Source organism: Pseudophryne corroboree, chromosome 5 (genome assembly GCF_028390025.1).
Source record: "Pseudophryne corroboree isolate aPseCor3 chromosome 5, aPseCor3.hap2, whole genome shotgun sequence".
Lineage (NCBI taxonomy): Eukaryota > Metazoa > Chordata > Amphibia > Anura > Myobatrachidae > Pseudophryne > Pseudophryne corroboree.
The window spans coordinates 350025010-350039230 of NC_086448.1; the positions used below are offsets into that span (position 1 = coordinate 350025010).

Sequence of the window (14221 nt, forward strand, 5' to 3'; positions counted from 1 at the left end):
TGCCACTTAGCCTGTGTTTGCAGATGATCTAGTGTATGCTCTGTCTGCCTGCTTGACTGACATATAAGATTGAGTGAATAGTGATTGGAATACGGTTGGTGTAATAAGCAAGAAAATATATCTTTCTAAATAATTATATAGTTTCCTAAATTCTGAAGGTGTATCATATAATGTGCTCATAATATTTAATTTTATTTCCTTTTAACTTCCCCCTTGATGCTGGACAAGCCCACTATCTGGAAAGTCTTGGGGGGAGGGTGCTGCTGCCACGGCCCATGGGTAGACCTTGCACCTCTGGTGCTGCCCATGTGGGGCCACTAGTGCAAATTTTTCCAGGGCCGCTTTTTGTTCCCAATCCGCTCCTGTCGGATCCCCATCTGTTGTACCACTGAAAAAAAGACAAGTATTGTAAAAAGATTTCATTAGGATTCAACTTTTGTTTTACATTGACTAATTATAGAAGTAATATGCTTAACATATGGGAAAACTAACTAGACCTTAAAAAAGTATATATTTTGAAATTACAGTAGCATACTTTTTATAAAACAGTCACCAGAATCAAAAGTATGCATATAAATTGAACTATGAAACAGTTGACTCCATATACTGTAAAAGCAAATAACTACACTTACTGTACATTCAAGAAGTCACATACAGACTGTTACACAGTAAAACATTTTATGGGACAGACCAGGTTTAAAAACAGTATAGTCTGAAATTAAAATCAAATTTTAGTAATTATACTTCTCCAAAATCATTAACTCAAAATATTTTATTTTGTTTCCCAAAACTGAAATTCTTGGTGAACCCAAATAATTAGAATAAGTAGAAAGAAAATATTGTACCATGTTTACCTTATTTACAGTAGGTTTAAAATGAAATACGTAGTGGATTTTATGATTTGATCAGACTTCTTATCACATTAATAGTGTTAGGGTCTCCTGCCCTGTGCTGCCACGTCGTCATGGCAACCGGGAGACAAGTGCTAGCGGAGTGACCTGAGCGCAGCTGATACTCCGGTTCGGGTCTTTTGCTGTGCAGTGGTTATAGGCTCTGTGCATGGCAGGGGATCCGGTGCTGGTTTTTGTGCTCACAGTCTGTGAGGTCTGAGTGGGGCGTGGACAGCACCTGCTTTATAAGGCCTCTTCTCAGGGTAAGCAGATGCTGCTGAATCTTTGTTGGTTAGTCAGTTTCTGAAAGTTAGCCAGTACTGTGTAGCTTTGTATTTGTTTGTTGCTTACTGCAAATAGGCCTGGGGATTTGGTATTACACTCTGCCAATCCAGACCTAGCAGTAAGACTGGAGTCAGTCGTTTAGCTTGCTGGGGTTCTGTTACTACTCTGTGAACTTAGCAAGTTTGCGGCTGTATTCTAAGACTTGCCTGTCTAATCCTGTCTCACTTTGCTAGGTGTCAGGGGTCAGTTTAGTGGCAGTAAGCTGAACCTGTGCACTGCAAGTGAGAATTAGGATTGTGGAGACTCTCCTTGTGTCTATCATTCCATCTCTGACCAAGGAGTTTACTGCCACACCCGTTGGTAACCCTTTAGGGTTTTGCTGTTGCCCTTAGCAACAGCATTTCGGGTTCTCTACGTATTAAAACACAACATCTTGCTTTTCTCATCTGAGCAGTTCTAATACAAGGGAGATACCCAGTTCCTTAGCCTCTGGGCTTCTCTGTTCACTTTGTGTGTATTTTGTTACCCTATCACCTTCTGTGTACGTTATGTCATATTCCCCAGTCTGTCTGTAAGTCCATTTGTTTTGCATAACAGTTCAAACACCAGTACATTCCTGCAGGCACTGGAGTGCATAACAGTCCTGACACCAGTACTTTCCTGCAGGCACTGGTGTGCATAACATATTCAGCAGCCTAATACTCCTGTTGAAATTTTGTGGGAATATGGAGCATACCCCTCAAAATACGTTGCAACAGGTGGTCGATCAGGTGCAGGTCCTGACTCGACAATTTAATGATTTGTCCATTAAAATGCACACCTCCCAGGCTGCTGGCGGAGCTCCCGCAGCAGCAGCACCTGCAGGGGTTAAGGAGCCGAAAGTAAATCTCCCGGATCGTTTTTCTGGAGATCGCTCGCAGTTCTTTTGTTTCAAGGAGAGCTGCAAGCTATACTTCCGGCTTAGGCCTCAGTCTTCTGGGTCGGAGATTCAGCGGGTGGGCATAGTGATTTCCTTGCTACAAGGAGACCCACAGGTCTGGGCATATGGGTTGCAGCCTGACTGTCCGTCGCTTAAAAGTGTTGATGCTTTTTTTACGGCACTGGGCATGTTGTATGATGACCCTGACAAGACGGCCTCAGCCGAGGCTCAGATTTCGATCCTTAAGCAAGGGCGAAGGCCAGTTGAGGTTTACTGTACGGAGTTTCGGAGGTTGGCCCATGATACCCAGTGGAATGACCCAGCCCTGAGACACCAGTACCGAAGAGGTCTTTCTAACCAGATAAAGGACCAACTGGTACAATATCCCTTGCCTGATAGCTTGGATCAGCTCATGCAGTTATCCATCCGGGTGGATAGACGGCTGAGAGAGCGTAGGCTTGAAAGGGAGACTGAGATTTCCTTCCTTCCCAAGGGATCCTCAGACTCTGAGGAATTTTCCGAGGAGCCTATGCAGATTGGGGCTACCCGCCTCTCCTCGCGTGAGAAGACGCGGAGGAGACAGCAGGGGTTGTGTTTGTAATGTGGGAATAAAGGTCATGTGGTAGTATCATGCCCAGAAAAGCCGGAAAACTTCAGGGCCTGAGGGTGATGGGAAATATCCTGTCAGGCCAGAAGTCAGAATTTCCCAAGAAGACTTTTATCATTCCGGTGACCTTGAAGATCCTCGGTCAAACTGTCAAGACTGAGGCCTTTGTGGACAGTGGGGCCGACGGGGTTTTTATGGACCGCCAATTCGCCCTGAAACACTCTGTTCCCTTAGTACCCTTGGCATCGGAAATTGAGATTTGTGGGTTAAACGGGGAACCATTATCCCAAGGTAAAATTACCTCTTGCACTAGCCAGATTTCTTTGTTTATTGGAGCCACACACTCTGAAAAATTGTCCTTTTATGTGACTGTCTGTACTTTTGCCCCATTGGTGTTGGGGTTACCCTGGTTAAGGGCCCACAATCCTCAATTTGACTGGGTCTCTGGGGAGATTCTTAGTTGGGGTACTGATTGTTTCAGGAGTTGCTTGAGCCTTCCAGTCAGGCTCTCGCAGCTAAGTTTGCCAGGATTGCCAGGGTGTTATGCAGATTTTGCGGACGTGTTCTCCAAAAAAGTTGCAGAGGTACTACCTCCCCATCGCCCCTATGACTGTGCCATTGATTTGTTGCCAAATGCTAAGCTTCCCAAGAGCAGGTTGTACTCCCTGTCACGTCCTGAGACTCAGGCTATGGCAGAGTACATTCAGGAGAACTTGGCTAAGGGATTTATCAGACCTTCACAGTCTCCAGTTGGGTCGGGGTTCTTCTTCGTGGGTAAAAAGGACGGTTCGTTGCGACCCTGCATCGACTTCAGGGAATTAAACCGTATCACGATTAAAAACTCATACCCACTGCCTCTCATTTCGGTCTTGTTTGACCAGCTTCGTACTGCCACCATTTTTTCCAAGATTGACCTACGCGGTGCGTACAATCTAATCCGAATAAGAGAGGGGGATGAATGGAAGACTGCCTTTAATACCCACTCAGGGCATTATGAATATTTGGTGATGCCTTTTGGGCTCTGTAATGCCCCGGCAGTCTTCCAGGATTTCATGAATGATGTGCTCAGGGAATATTTGGATAGATTCTTAGTTGTATACTTAGATGACATCCTAATCTTCTCCCATTCCCTGGAGGAACATCGGAAGCATGTACGCTTAGTCCTCCAGAAACTCAGAGACCACCGGCTTGGGGCGAAGCTGGAGAAGTGCGAATTTGAAGTTCAGCAAATCGCATTTCTAGGATATATTATCTCCCCAGAAGGTTTCCAAATGGAGGGTTCCAAGGTACAGGCAGTCCTGGATTGGGTGCAGCCCACTAGTTTGAAGGCGCTTCAGCGTTTCCTGGGCTTTGCAAATTTTTATAGACGATTTATCGCTGGATTTTCGTCTATAGTGGCGCCCTTGGTGGCACTCACTAAGAAAGGGGCGGATGTTGCTCACTGGTCTTGTGAGGCTAAAGCGGCTTTTGCCCGTCTCAAAAGGGCATTTGTTTCGGCCAAGGTGCTGCGACACCCAGATCCAGAGCGTCCTTTTGTGGTGGAGGTGGATGCCTCTGAGATGGGTATTGGGGCAGTGCTTTCTCAGATGGGAGTGTCTGATAATCGCCTTCATCCCTGTGCTTACTTTTCCCGTAAATTTTCGCCTGCCGAGATGAATTATGACGTGGGTAACCGGGAATTGTTGGCTATTAAGGATGCACTCGAGGAGTGGAGACACTGGCTTGAGGGGGCTAAGTTTGTGGTCTCAATTCTCACTGACCATAAGAATCTGGCATATTTAGAGTCAGCGAAGCGTCTCAATGCCAGGCAGGCACGATGGGCTTTGTTTTTTGCTCGCTTTAATTTTTTGATAACATATCGCCCTGGGTCAAAAAACATCAAGGCTGATGCGCTCTCGCGGAGTTTTGCTCCAATCCAGGAGACCACCGAGGAGCCGTTGCCCATTGTTTCCCCATCATGTATTAAAGTGGGCATTACCCAGGACCTCTTATCATTAGTCCTTAGAGCACAGGAGCAGGCTCCTCCAGACCTTCCGGTAGGTCTTTTGTTTGTGCCTCCTAGGTTAAGACAGCGAGTGTTCCTGGAATTCCATGCCAAGAAGTCTGCAGGTCACCCGGGTATTGCCAGAACTCGGGAGTTGCTATCTAGGGCGGTGTGGTGGCCCTCGGTGGCTAAGGATGTGGATCAGTGGGTTCGGGCATGTGACATCTGTGCCCGAAATAAGACTCCTAGAGGGGTTCCTGTTGGCCCATTACATCCACTCTCTATCCCATCTAAGCCATGGACCCACATTTCAATGGATTTTGTGGTGGACTTGCCCAAATCCTCGGGGATGACAGCCATCTGGGTTGTCGTTGACAGGTTTTCGAAGATGGCGCACTTCGTTCCACTGGTTGGGCTGCCATCGGCCAGACGCCTGTCTGAATTATTTATGCTGCATGTTGTGCGTCTCCACGGGTTGCCACTTGATGTGGTCTCTGACCGCGGATCCCAGTTTGTGGCCAAATTCTGGAGGGCATTTTGTTCCGATCTCCAGATTTCTGTCAGCTTGTCGTCGGGCTACCATCCGCAGTCTAATGGGCAGACTGAAAGGGTGAACCAGTCCTTGGAGCAGTTCCTCAGGTGTTATGTCTCCAAGTGTCAGACTGACTGGGTTGCTCATCTGTCCATGGCGGAGTTTGCCTATAACAACGCGGCTCACTCTGCTACAGGGATCTCTCCCTTCCTTTGTGTGTATGGGCATCATCCTAAGGCCAATTCTTTTGACCCCCTGGACTCCACGTCTGGTGGTTCCTCTGTGGTTTCGGTCCTTAGAGGTATTTGGCGGAAAGTGAAGAAAGCCCTTGTGTCTGTGTCATTAGTGACCAAAAGGGTTTTTGATAAGCGGAAAAGACCCTGCAGCTTCAAATTAGGAGACTTCGTCTGGTTGTCTACCAAGAATTTGAAGTTGAGACAGCCATCTCATAAGTTAGGCCCCCGGTTCATCGGCCCTTATAAGATCACCAGGGTTATCAATCCGGTGGCATTTCAGTTAAATCTGCCCCGTTCTTTGGGTATCAATAAAACATTTCATTGTTCCCTTTTAAAACGGGCGATTAGTAATCCTTCTTCCAGTGGAAGACCTTCCCCTCTTCTGATACGTGGCCAGAGGGAGTTTGTTGTTGAAAGGATTCTTGACTCCAAGGTGGTTCGGGGTCGGCTGTCATTTTTGGTGCACTGGAAGGGGTATGGCCCGGAGGAGCGGTCGTGGGTGCGCAGTTGTGATCTTCATGCCCCCAGACTGATACGCTCTTTCTTCTCGCAGTTCCCCGATAAACCCGGTGGTAGGGGTTCTTTGACCCCTCGTCAGACGGAAGGTACTGTTAGGGTCTCCTGCCCTGTGCTGCCACGTCGTCATGGCAACCGGGAGACAAGTGCTAGCGGAGTGACCTGAGCGCAGCTGATACTCCGGTTCGGGTCTTTTGCTGTGCAGTGGTTATAGGCTCTGTGCATGGCAGGGGATCCGGTGCTGGTTTTTGTGCTCACAGTCTGTGAGGTCTGAGTGGGGCGTGGACAGCACCTGCTTTATAAGGCCTCTTCTCAGGGTAAGCAGATGCTGCTGAATCTTTGTTGGTTAGTCAGTTTCTGAAAGTTAGCCAGTACTGTGTAGCTTTGTATTTGTTTGTTGCTTACTGCAAATAGGCCTGGGGATTTGGTATTACACTCTGCCAATCCAGACCTAGCAGTAAGACTGGAGTCAGTCGTTTAGCTTGCTGGGGTTCTGTTACTACTCTGTGAACTTAGCAAGTTTGCGGCTGTATTCTAAGACTTGCCTGTCTAATCCTGTCTCACTTTGCTAGGTGTCAGGGGTCAGTTTAGTGGCAGTAAGCTGAACCTGTGCACTGCAAGTGAGAATTAGGATTGTGGAGACTCTCCTTGTGTCTATCATTCCATCTCTGACCAAGAAGTTTACTGCCACACCCGTTGGTAACCCTTTAGGGTTTTGCTGTTGCCCTTAGCAACAGCATTTCGGGTTCTCTACGTATTAAAACACAACATCTTGCTTTTCTCATCTGAGCAGTTCTAATACAAGGGAGATACCCAGTTCCTTAGCCTCTGGGCTTCTCTGTTCACTTTGTGTGTATTTTGTTACCCTATCACCTTCTGTGTACGTTATGTCATATTCCCCAGTCTGTCTGTAAGTCCATTTGTTTTGCATAACAGTTCAAACACCAGTACATTCCTGCAGGCACTGGAGTGCATAACAGTCCTGACACCAGTACTTTCCTGCAGGCACTGGTGTGCATAACAAATAGTGCTCATTTGGATTTTGAAATCATGAGAAGCTTATTTTTTACTGTATGGAAGAGGGGTTAGGTCCAATATTCTTGTAAATGTATCATTCCCTTTTTTTTTTAGGTCTGTGCCACCCTGGGGACAACCGTATCCTGTTCATTTGACAACTTGGTAGAACTGGGGCCTATTTGTAAGTGACATTATTACTCAGTTTGCAATGTATACTGTCTTCCTGGCTATTCTTACAATATTTCAATTTATTTAATAAAATCAACTACCGTATTGCTCAGCCAACTTAAAATTAATTAAAATTAAATAAATTACGGATCAATAAGGAACAATCTTGCATGTAAAAAAATAAAAATAAATTCGATACAAATATGTTGCACCAATGGTAAGTCTGGTAAGCCTGAGATTTGTTTGTTCTTTATAAATTATGGGTAATAATAATATTAACAATAAATGATTATAGATTTCTGAGCAATTTAATAGAATGGAGATTGTTCAATTGCAGTTACCAGTGGCAACAACGTAGATAGGATACTTGCTTATAGCAGCCTAATGTAATGAGTCTAATGAGAGCTTTGTTTTGGCACTAGTTTTTATAATGTTTTTCCATTGAAACATCATAATAAAATATTGTAACATTACATAATCAGTTCAAGACAAATCCATAACCAATCTTGAAAGCATATTGTTACGTATAATGTCACCCATAAGAGACAATGCTTACAATTATTAGTCACAAATTAGAAATTGTCAGGTGAAAATACACTTTCACTTAAATAGCAGATAACAGTCACTGATCAACAAATGAATACAGCCTTTAAAAGATCTCCTATGAGGGATTGCAGTAAAGGGCCATATTCACGGCACGATTTGGGGAGAGATGTGTGCTGAGCGGTTCGCTCAGCACACATCTCTCCCCCCGCTCAGCACAGCGCGATGTGTGCTGAGCGTGCGGGGGGAGACAGGGGGCCGCTCATTTCACCCAGCGGGTGTAGTGAGCGACCTGCTAGATTGGCCTGCATGGCCAATCTAGCACCAGCGATAGCGATGCGCGGGGCTGCGCATCGCTATCGCTGTGACGAGTACACACAGAGTGATCACTGCTTAAAATCTAAGCAATCTAGTCAGATTGCTTAGATTTTAAGCAACGATCGCTCCGTGAGTACCCCGCTTTACTCTTTGACTATTATAACCAAAAGTGAATGAGTGGGAGCCACAGGGCGGCACCAGGGAGACGGCAAAGGAAACAAAAAGGAGAATCACCATAAAAATGTCAGGAATCAAAATTGATCGGAGAGTCACCCAATATCTCACGGATGCTATACCGCTGAGCATGTTTCAGAGATTTACAAATCCTATGCTGGAAATCAGGACTTAAGGTGGTGATATAAATTTGCTCTCCCATATCTCAAAAAATGTAGAAACACGTGTTCCTTTTTCCAACATGGTTTTGATCTGATCCATTTTAAAAACATTAATTATTATTTATTAATGAACAGATGCAAAAGCTTAATTAAAGAGAACTGTCAGTTTATGTTGAGGTACTTCTGTCCCAACCTCGGTCCTCAAGGCACACTAACAGTGCAGGTTTTAGTGATATCTATGCTTGAGCACAGATGGTTAAATTAAAATAAGTTAGATACTAACTAAGTGACCTGTGCTCAAGTATGGCTATCCCAGAAGGGCCCAATTTCAAGTTAAAGTAGGTTATTTACATGCTGTGCAGGCTGACATGTTCTGGTTTGGGTAAAGGAGCATACAAGAAACAAAGTTCTCCACTCGCATGGGGTGCTAAGTTTGAAGTATTTTTAACTAGGGTGACCATAATATCCCTTTTATCTGGGACACCTATGATTTACACAGGTTCTGTGGCTGGCTAAACTGTAGCCTGAATTTCACCTGGTTTTAGCCAGCCACAGAACCTGTATAAATTATAGGTGTCCCAGATTAAAGGGATATTATGGTCACCCTATTTTAACCATAATCAGAAAGGGGCATATTTATCATCCTTAAAATGTCCCAATGTCTACATTCCCTAGGGCAGTGGTTCTCAGCCTTGGTCCTCAAGTACCCCCAACAATTCATATTGTCAGGGTCATCTAGCAGTTGAACACATGTATTCATTACTCACGGACACATTTTAAAAGACCCACAGGTGGAGCAAATAATTTCACTTGCAATCCTGAGAATTGAAAAGCTAAAAAATCCCAGTTCACATTTTTTTCATGATGAATATACCCCCAATTCTCTTTACTACCATGTAACAAAATAGCACAAATGTAATGAAGCCCATACAAACAAGTCATTCACTTTCATTAATCTACCTTGTAAGACATCAATGCCCTAATTTATCAATGAGTGATAAATTTCACTGTGAGTGTTAAATTGCACCAGCCAATCCGCTCCTAACTGTCATTTTTGAAACACAGCCTGTGACATGGAAATTAGGAGTTCATTGGCTGGTGCAATTTTGTCACTCACAGTGAAGTTTATCGCTCATTGATAAATAAGGGCACAAATCTGTTATTCTAATCTGCTTTATGACTGAAATTGTGACCCCCCCCCCCCCCCCCGCCATATGCCACTTGCCACCCAGCTGCAGTTATTTCATGTTTTTTTTATTTAAATATAATAATGTTCTGTAGTATCAAACTAACAAAAAAAAGAAAAAAAAAGTATAACAACAATTTATAAGCTTACATATCCTCTGGGCAGATACACAAAGACAATTATGTAAGTTGGTACAATTAATCACAGCTAAATGCCATTGGAAAATAAAAAATAAACATACACCATAAGGAAGAAATAACATAGAAGGCGGGAGTGGGGTTAGGGGAGTTTTCTACCTATTGTGCCAAATTATCAAGTTAGAGGAGTTTTATAATTGGCAGAGGATTTAAATTCAAGCCAAGGGAGCCATGTGGTGCTAAATTCACAGTGTTTATCAACTCCAAGACATAACTCTCCCATAACCATATAAAAGTCTATCCTAACAAACCATTCCGTCAGAGAAGGTGGGGCCACTGACTTCCAGTGAACTGGTATAACCACACTGTTAAGACATTTGAGCAAGGATTGTTTGTAAACCATTTAGAGCCTGGAGTACAAATTTAAAAGTCAAAAGGAAGTATCTGAGGGAACTACAAAGACTAACGCAGAGAGAGAAATAACTTTCTTCCAAAAGGGAAGTAATCCTCTACAGTCCCACCAATTGTGTATGGGCAAAGCTTCAGCAGAATTGCAACACCAACAATCATTGAACACAGCAGGGAACATTTTAGCTAATGTTTGTGGGCATCTGTACCAGCGGGATATCACTTTATAGTGACTCTCAATCACTGAATAGCTGATGGAGCTAGCAAAGGAATTATCAAAAATCTTAAACCGGTCCTGGGGGTGACAGAGACCTTCAAGTCACAGTCCCAGTCACCTAGAAACTTGGAGGGGTTCAGGGTAAACTTTCTGAATCAACACTCTATAGCATAAGGAAAGAAACTGGGGCAGGCGAGTAGTTACAAGGCACAGATACTCAAAGATGGTTAGTGGACTACTGCAGGCCAATCGCACATCTCTACTTTGTACAAAATGTTTGAGCTGAAGATATCGCCAAATCTCTGCAGCCGGCAAAAGGCAACACCTTTCTGGACTCCACCAGCTGGCTGACCCAAAAGACACCTTGTGCTATCCAATAACTAAATATAGTGCCAGAGGTACCTGGAGGAATGTCGGGGTTATCAAATAGCAGGATCAGAAGTGAGAAAGGGAAGCGATTCCTGGATATCTCCTCAATATACTCCATCTATCTAATGTGGGACCTATTGTCAGGGCACTTTGGACTTCTAACATGTAAAATAAGAGAGCTGTAGAGACAGAGTGATTTTCTAACTGAACCCATTGTCTGGCATCCCCAGCTCTAGTCCAGTCCATTATCCAACCAAGCGTCATAGTAAGTGGGGAAGTGTGGATGTTGAAGGCCCTCCATAGCCTTACATCTAAACAATATAGCATGTTTAAAATAAGGTTTACAGCCACCCCAGACAAAGGGGGTCATTCCGAGTTGATCATAGCTGTGCTAAATTTAGCAAAGCTACAATCATCTTCCCAGACATGCGGGGGGATGCCCAGCACAGGGCTAGTCCGACCTGCATGTCAGTCCGTTTCCCCCCCACACACACCCACAAGTGAGTTACTCGTCGCTGCCCCGGGTTGCAGTGATGTCACGCAGCCGCTGCGGTCCACCCCCCCGCATGGTCCGGCCACGCCTGCGTTGGCTGGACCGTGCCCCAAAAACGGCGGCAAAATGCCGGCGTGCCACCCCCTCCAACCCAGTGAATGCCTCTACCTGTCAGTCAGGGGCGATCGCTAGGTAACGATGGCCTTCGCCCGCTTGGCGTGCGCCGGCGCACTGTGGCACCGGGGCATGCGCAGTTCCGACCCGATTGCTGCGCTGCGTACAACTGCAGCGTGCGATCAGGTCGGAGTGACCCCCAAAGTCCCTCACTATGTTATGTAGCTCACGAAACCACTGCTTAGGGACATGTATGTATGGGCAGGGTCTGCAGTACATTAATTTTCACCAAACTAACCCATCCAAACCAGGATAAAGTCTTATTCGTTCAATTCCTCAGTTCTAAGCACAAGGTTTGGACGAAGTAAGGGCCTAAAATTGTTAGCAAACAGCCTTGAGAGGTTCTTATCGAGAACAACTCCAAAAGTATTTGAGACTTGAGGTGTGCCATGCAAATGCGAACAAAAAGTGCGGCCACAGAATGGGAGTGAGCTGTTAAATTAACTGCAACAGATTATGATTAATTAACCTTGAAGTTAGATAACGCACCAAATCTCAGGCATTCAGCTACTAGGTTAGAGACAACGATGTCCAAATTGGAGAGTACTGGCAAGAGGTCATCAGCAAATAAAGCCAATTTATAATCCACACCCTTAAGTTGAATAATTGTCGTGTTGAAAAAAATTAGATATAATAGCGCGTGCCAGGGCCCCCATTTCATAGGATGAAGATTAAGGGGGATAGAGGGCTGCCTTGTCTAGTGCTACTACTTATCCCCACTGCCAATTAAAGTTTTTAGTCTGGCTTGCGTAGCTGTACTCACTAACTTGTACTGTACCCACCAACTATCAGTGTATGAAATCATGCTTACTATTTCAAGGACAAAATTGATAAGAACCGAAATGAAATGGTATGCTCTTCCACAGCCAGTGACCTGCCCAATTCCCTCCCACAATTGAAGAGTAGTGTAGATACTTCTTCTCATCCTCCTACTCTACTATTCTGTCTACTCTCACAAATCAGTATATATAGCAGTATGTCTGCTGTGCTTATACCAACCTTAACTAAAATCTCTAATCTCTACCTACTGGTATCTTTGCATACCTGTTTAAACATGCAGTGATTACTCCCAGTCTGAAAAAACTAAGGACCCTATTCAGCAAGGATTGTACATTTACCACCCACAGTATGTGTATTACCAAAATGGGGACACACACTAGGACTGCATACTGTTGTTGTGCCCATCCCCACACACACACACACACACACACACACACACACACACACACACATACACATACACTGGGAGTGCAGAGTGACCAGCAACCAACATCCTTCATAGACAGAAAGCACCCCCCTCCCTCCATAGACAGACAGCATTCCCCCCTCCACAGACAGACAGCACCCCGCCTCACCTCCATAGATAGACAGCACCCCACCTCCCCTCTATAGACAGAGAGCACCCCCCTCCCCTCCATAGACCGAGAGCACCCCCCTCCATTGAGACAGCATCCCCCTTCCCCTCCATAGATAGAATAGACAGCACCCCCCTTCCCTCCGCAGACAGCACCCCTTCCCTCTGCAGACAGCACCCCCTTCACTCCACAGACCAACAGCACCCCCCTCCCCCATAGACAGTGAGCACACCCCTCCCCTCCGCAGACAGAGAGCACCCCCCTCCTCCATAGAATGTTAGCACCCCCCCCCCTCCATAGACAGAGAGCACCCCACTTCACTTCTAGCCAGGAGTCGGGAGCTGGCGTGGACAGTGAGGCAAGGCAGCAGGCAGCATCGCGGTCACGCTCCCGACAGCAGCCCTAGCAAAGTGAAGGCTAGGAGCTGCTGTAACGCTGCTGAGCAGCGCGGACCTTGTTTGGCGGCGCAGTTACCTGCGCTCCAGCTAAAAAGAGAATATATATACTATATATCAGGGCTGGCCAAACCGGTCCTCGAGATCTACCAACAGTTCATGTTTTCCAGGCATCCTGGAGATCTATAGAATTGCCAGTTAGGAATGAATGCAGCACATCTTAATTAGTAATGACTACACCTGTGCACCAGCTAGGTGGTCTGGAAAATGTGAACTCGAGGTAGATCTCGAGGACCGGTTTGGCCAGCCCTGCTATATATCATCAGCTGCGACAATGGATTGGTGGACAGGGGGGGTTTCCAGGGACTCTGAAACCCCCCTGCGTGCGCTAGTACTTTTGTTTGCATGCTGGGGGCCACCCATTGCAAGGCAATGGCGTCCAGCATGCAGACCACCACCCACCCACTGCGATTGCGCTGAAATTGCGATTGCACTGCAATTTCAGCATGATAGTTGAAACTGAGGATGGCTCCTTCTGGTGCAACCTGGCTGTGATGGCAGGAGGCCCACCGCCATCTTTTTGATTGAAGCGGCTGCGTGTGACATCACACAGCTGGCCCGATCATGCCCACACCATGCCTCCTTTTTCGGAAGCCACCGCAATGCTCCGTCTCCACCTTGTAAATGGAGCGTTGCTGCCCCCCTTCCGCCCCGCGAATGCCTCTGCCTGTCAGACAGACAGAGGCATTCGTAATTACTGTGGGTCACCTGTACACTTTCTTAACTCACACAGCTTAATGGACCCACTTCAGACAGGTTTTCATACACTGCACCACACAGAGACAGCACTGACTAAGGTAGTGAATGATCTGGCTAAGTATAAAGGGCCTGATTCACTATCATTTGCAAATATGAGATGCATGCGCATGCACTGCTCGTGCGAGAAGGGCAAAATGCGATCGCACTGTATGTAGCCTAATTGTAAAGAGAACACATTTTGGTTGACAGAAAGTGACCATCCATGGTGCTCCTTTTTTGCGTGTGTATTGAGATTCTGCAATGCATACACAGAATTGAGAATGGATCAGTGAGCGCCTTTTACCCTTTCTGGGCGGCTCTTCACATGCGATTTTTAGC

The 14221-nt window shown here is 45.8% G+C and overlaps 1 protein-coding gene across 3 annotated transcripts in view; it reads left to right on the forward strand.

The window, feature by feature from the left end:
* DDC (dopa decarboxylase) overlaps positions 1-14221 on the forward strand; it is a 255892-nt gene that overhangs the window by 108508 nt on the left and 133163 nt on the right. For all 3 annotated transcript variants that reach the window (XM_063922623.1, XM_063922624.1, XM_063922625.1), the window contains one exon: positions 7101-7167. In XM_063922623.1, the coding sequence (XP_063778693.1) occupies positions 7101-7167 (67 nt within the window). The remainder of the gene's footprint in view (positions 1-7100; positions 7168-14221) is intronic.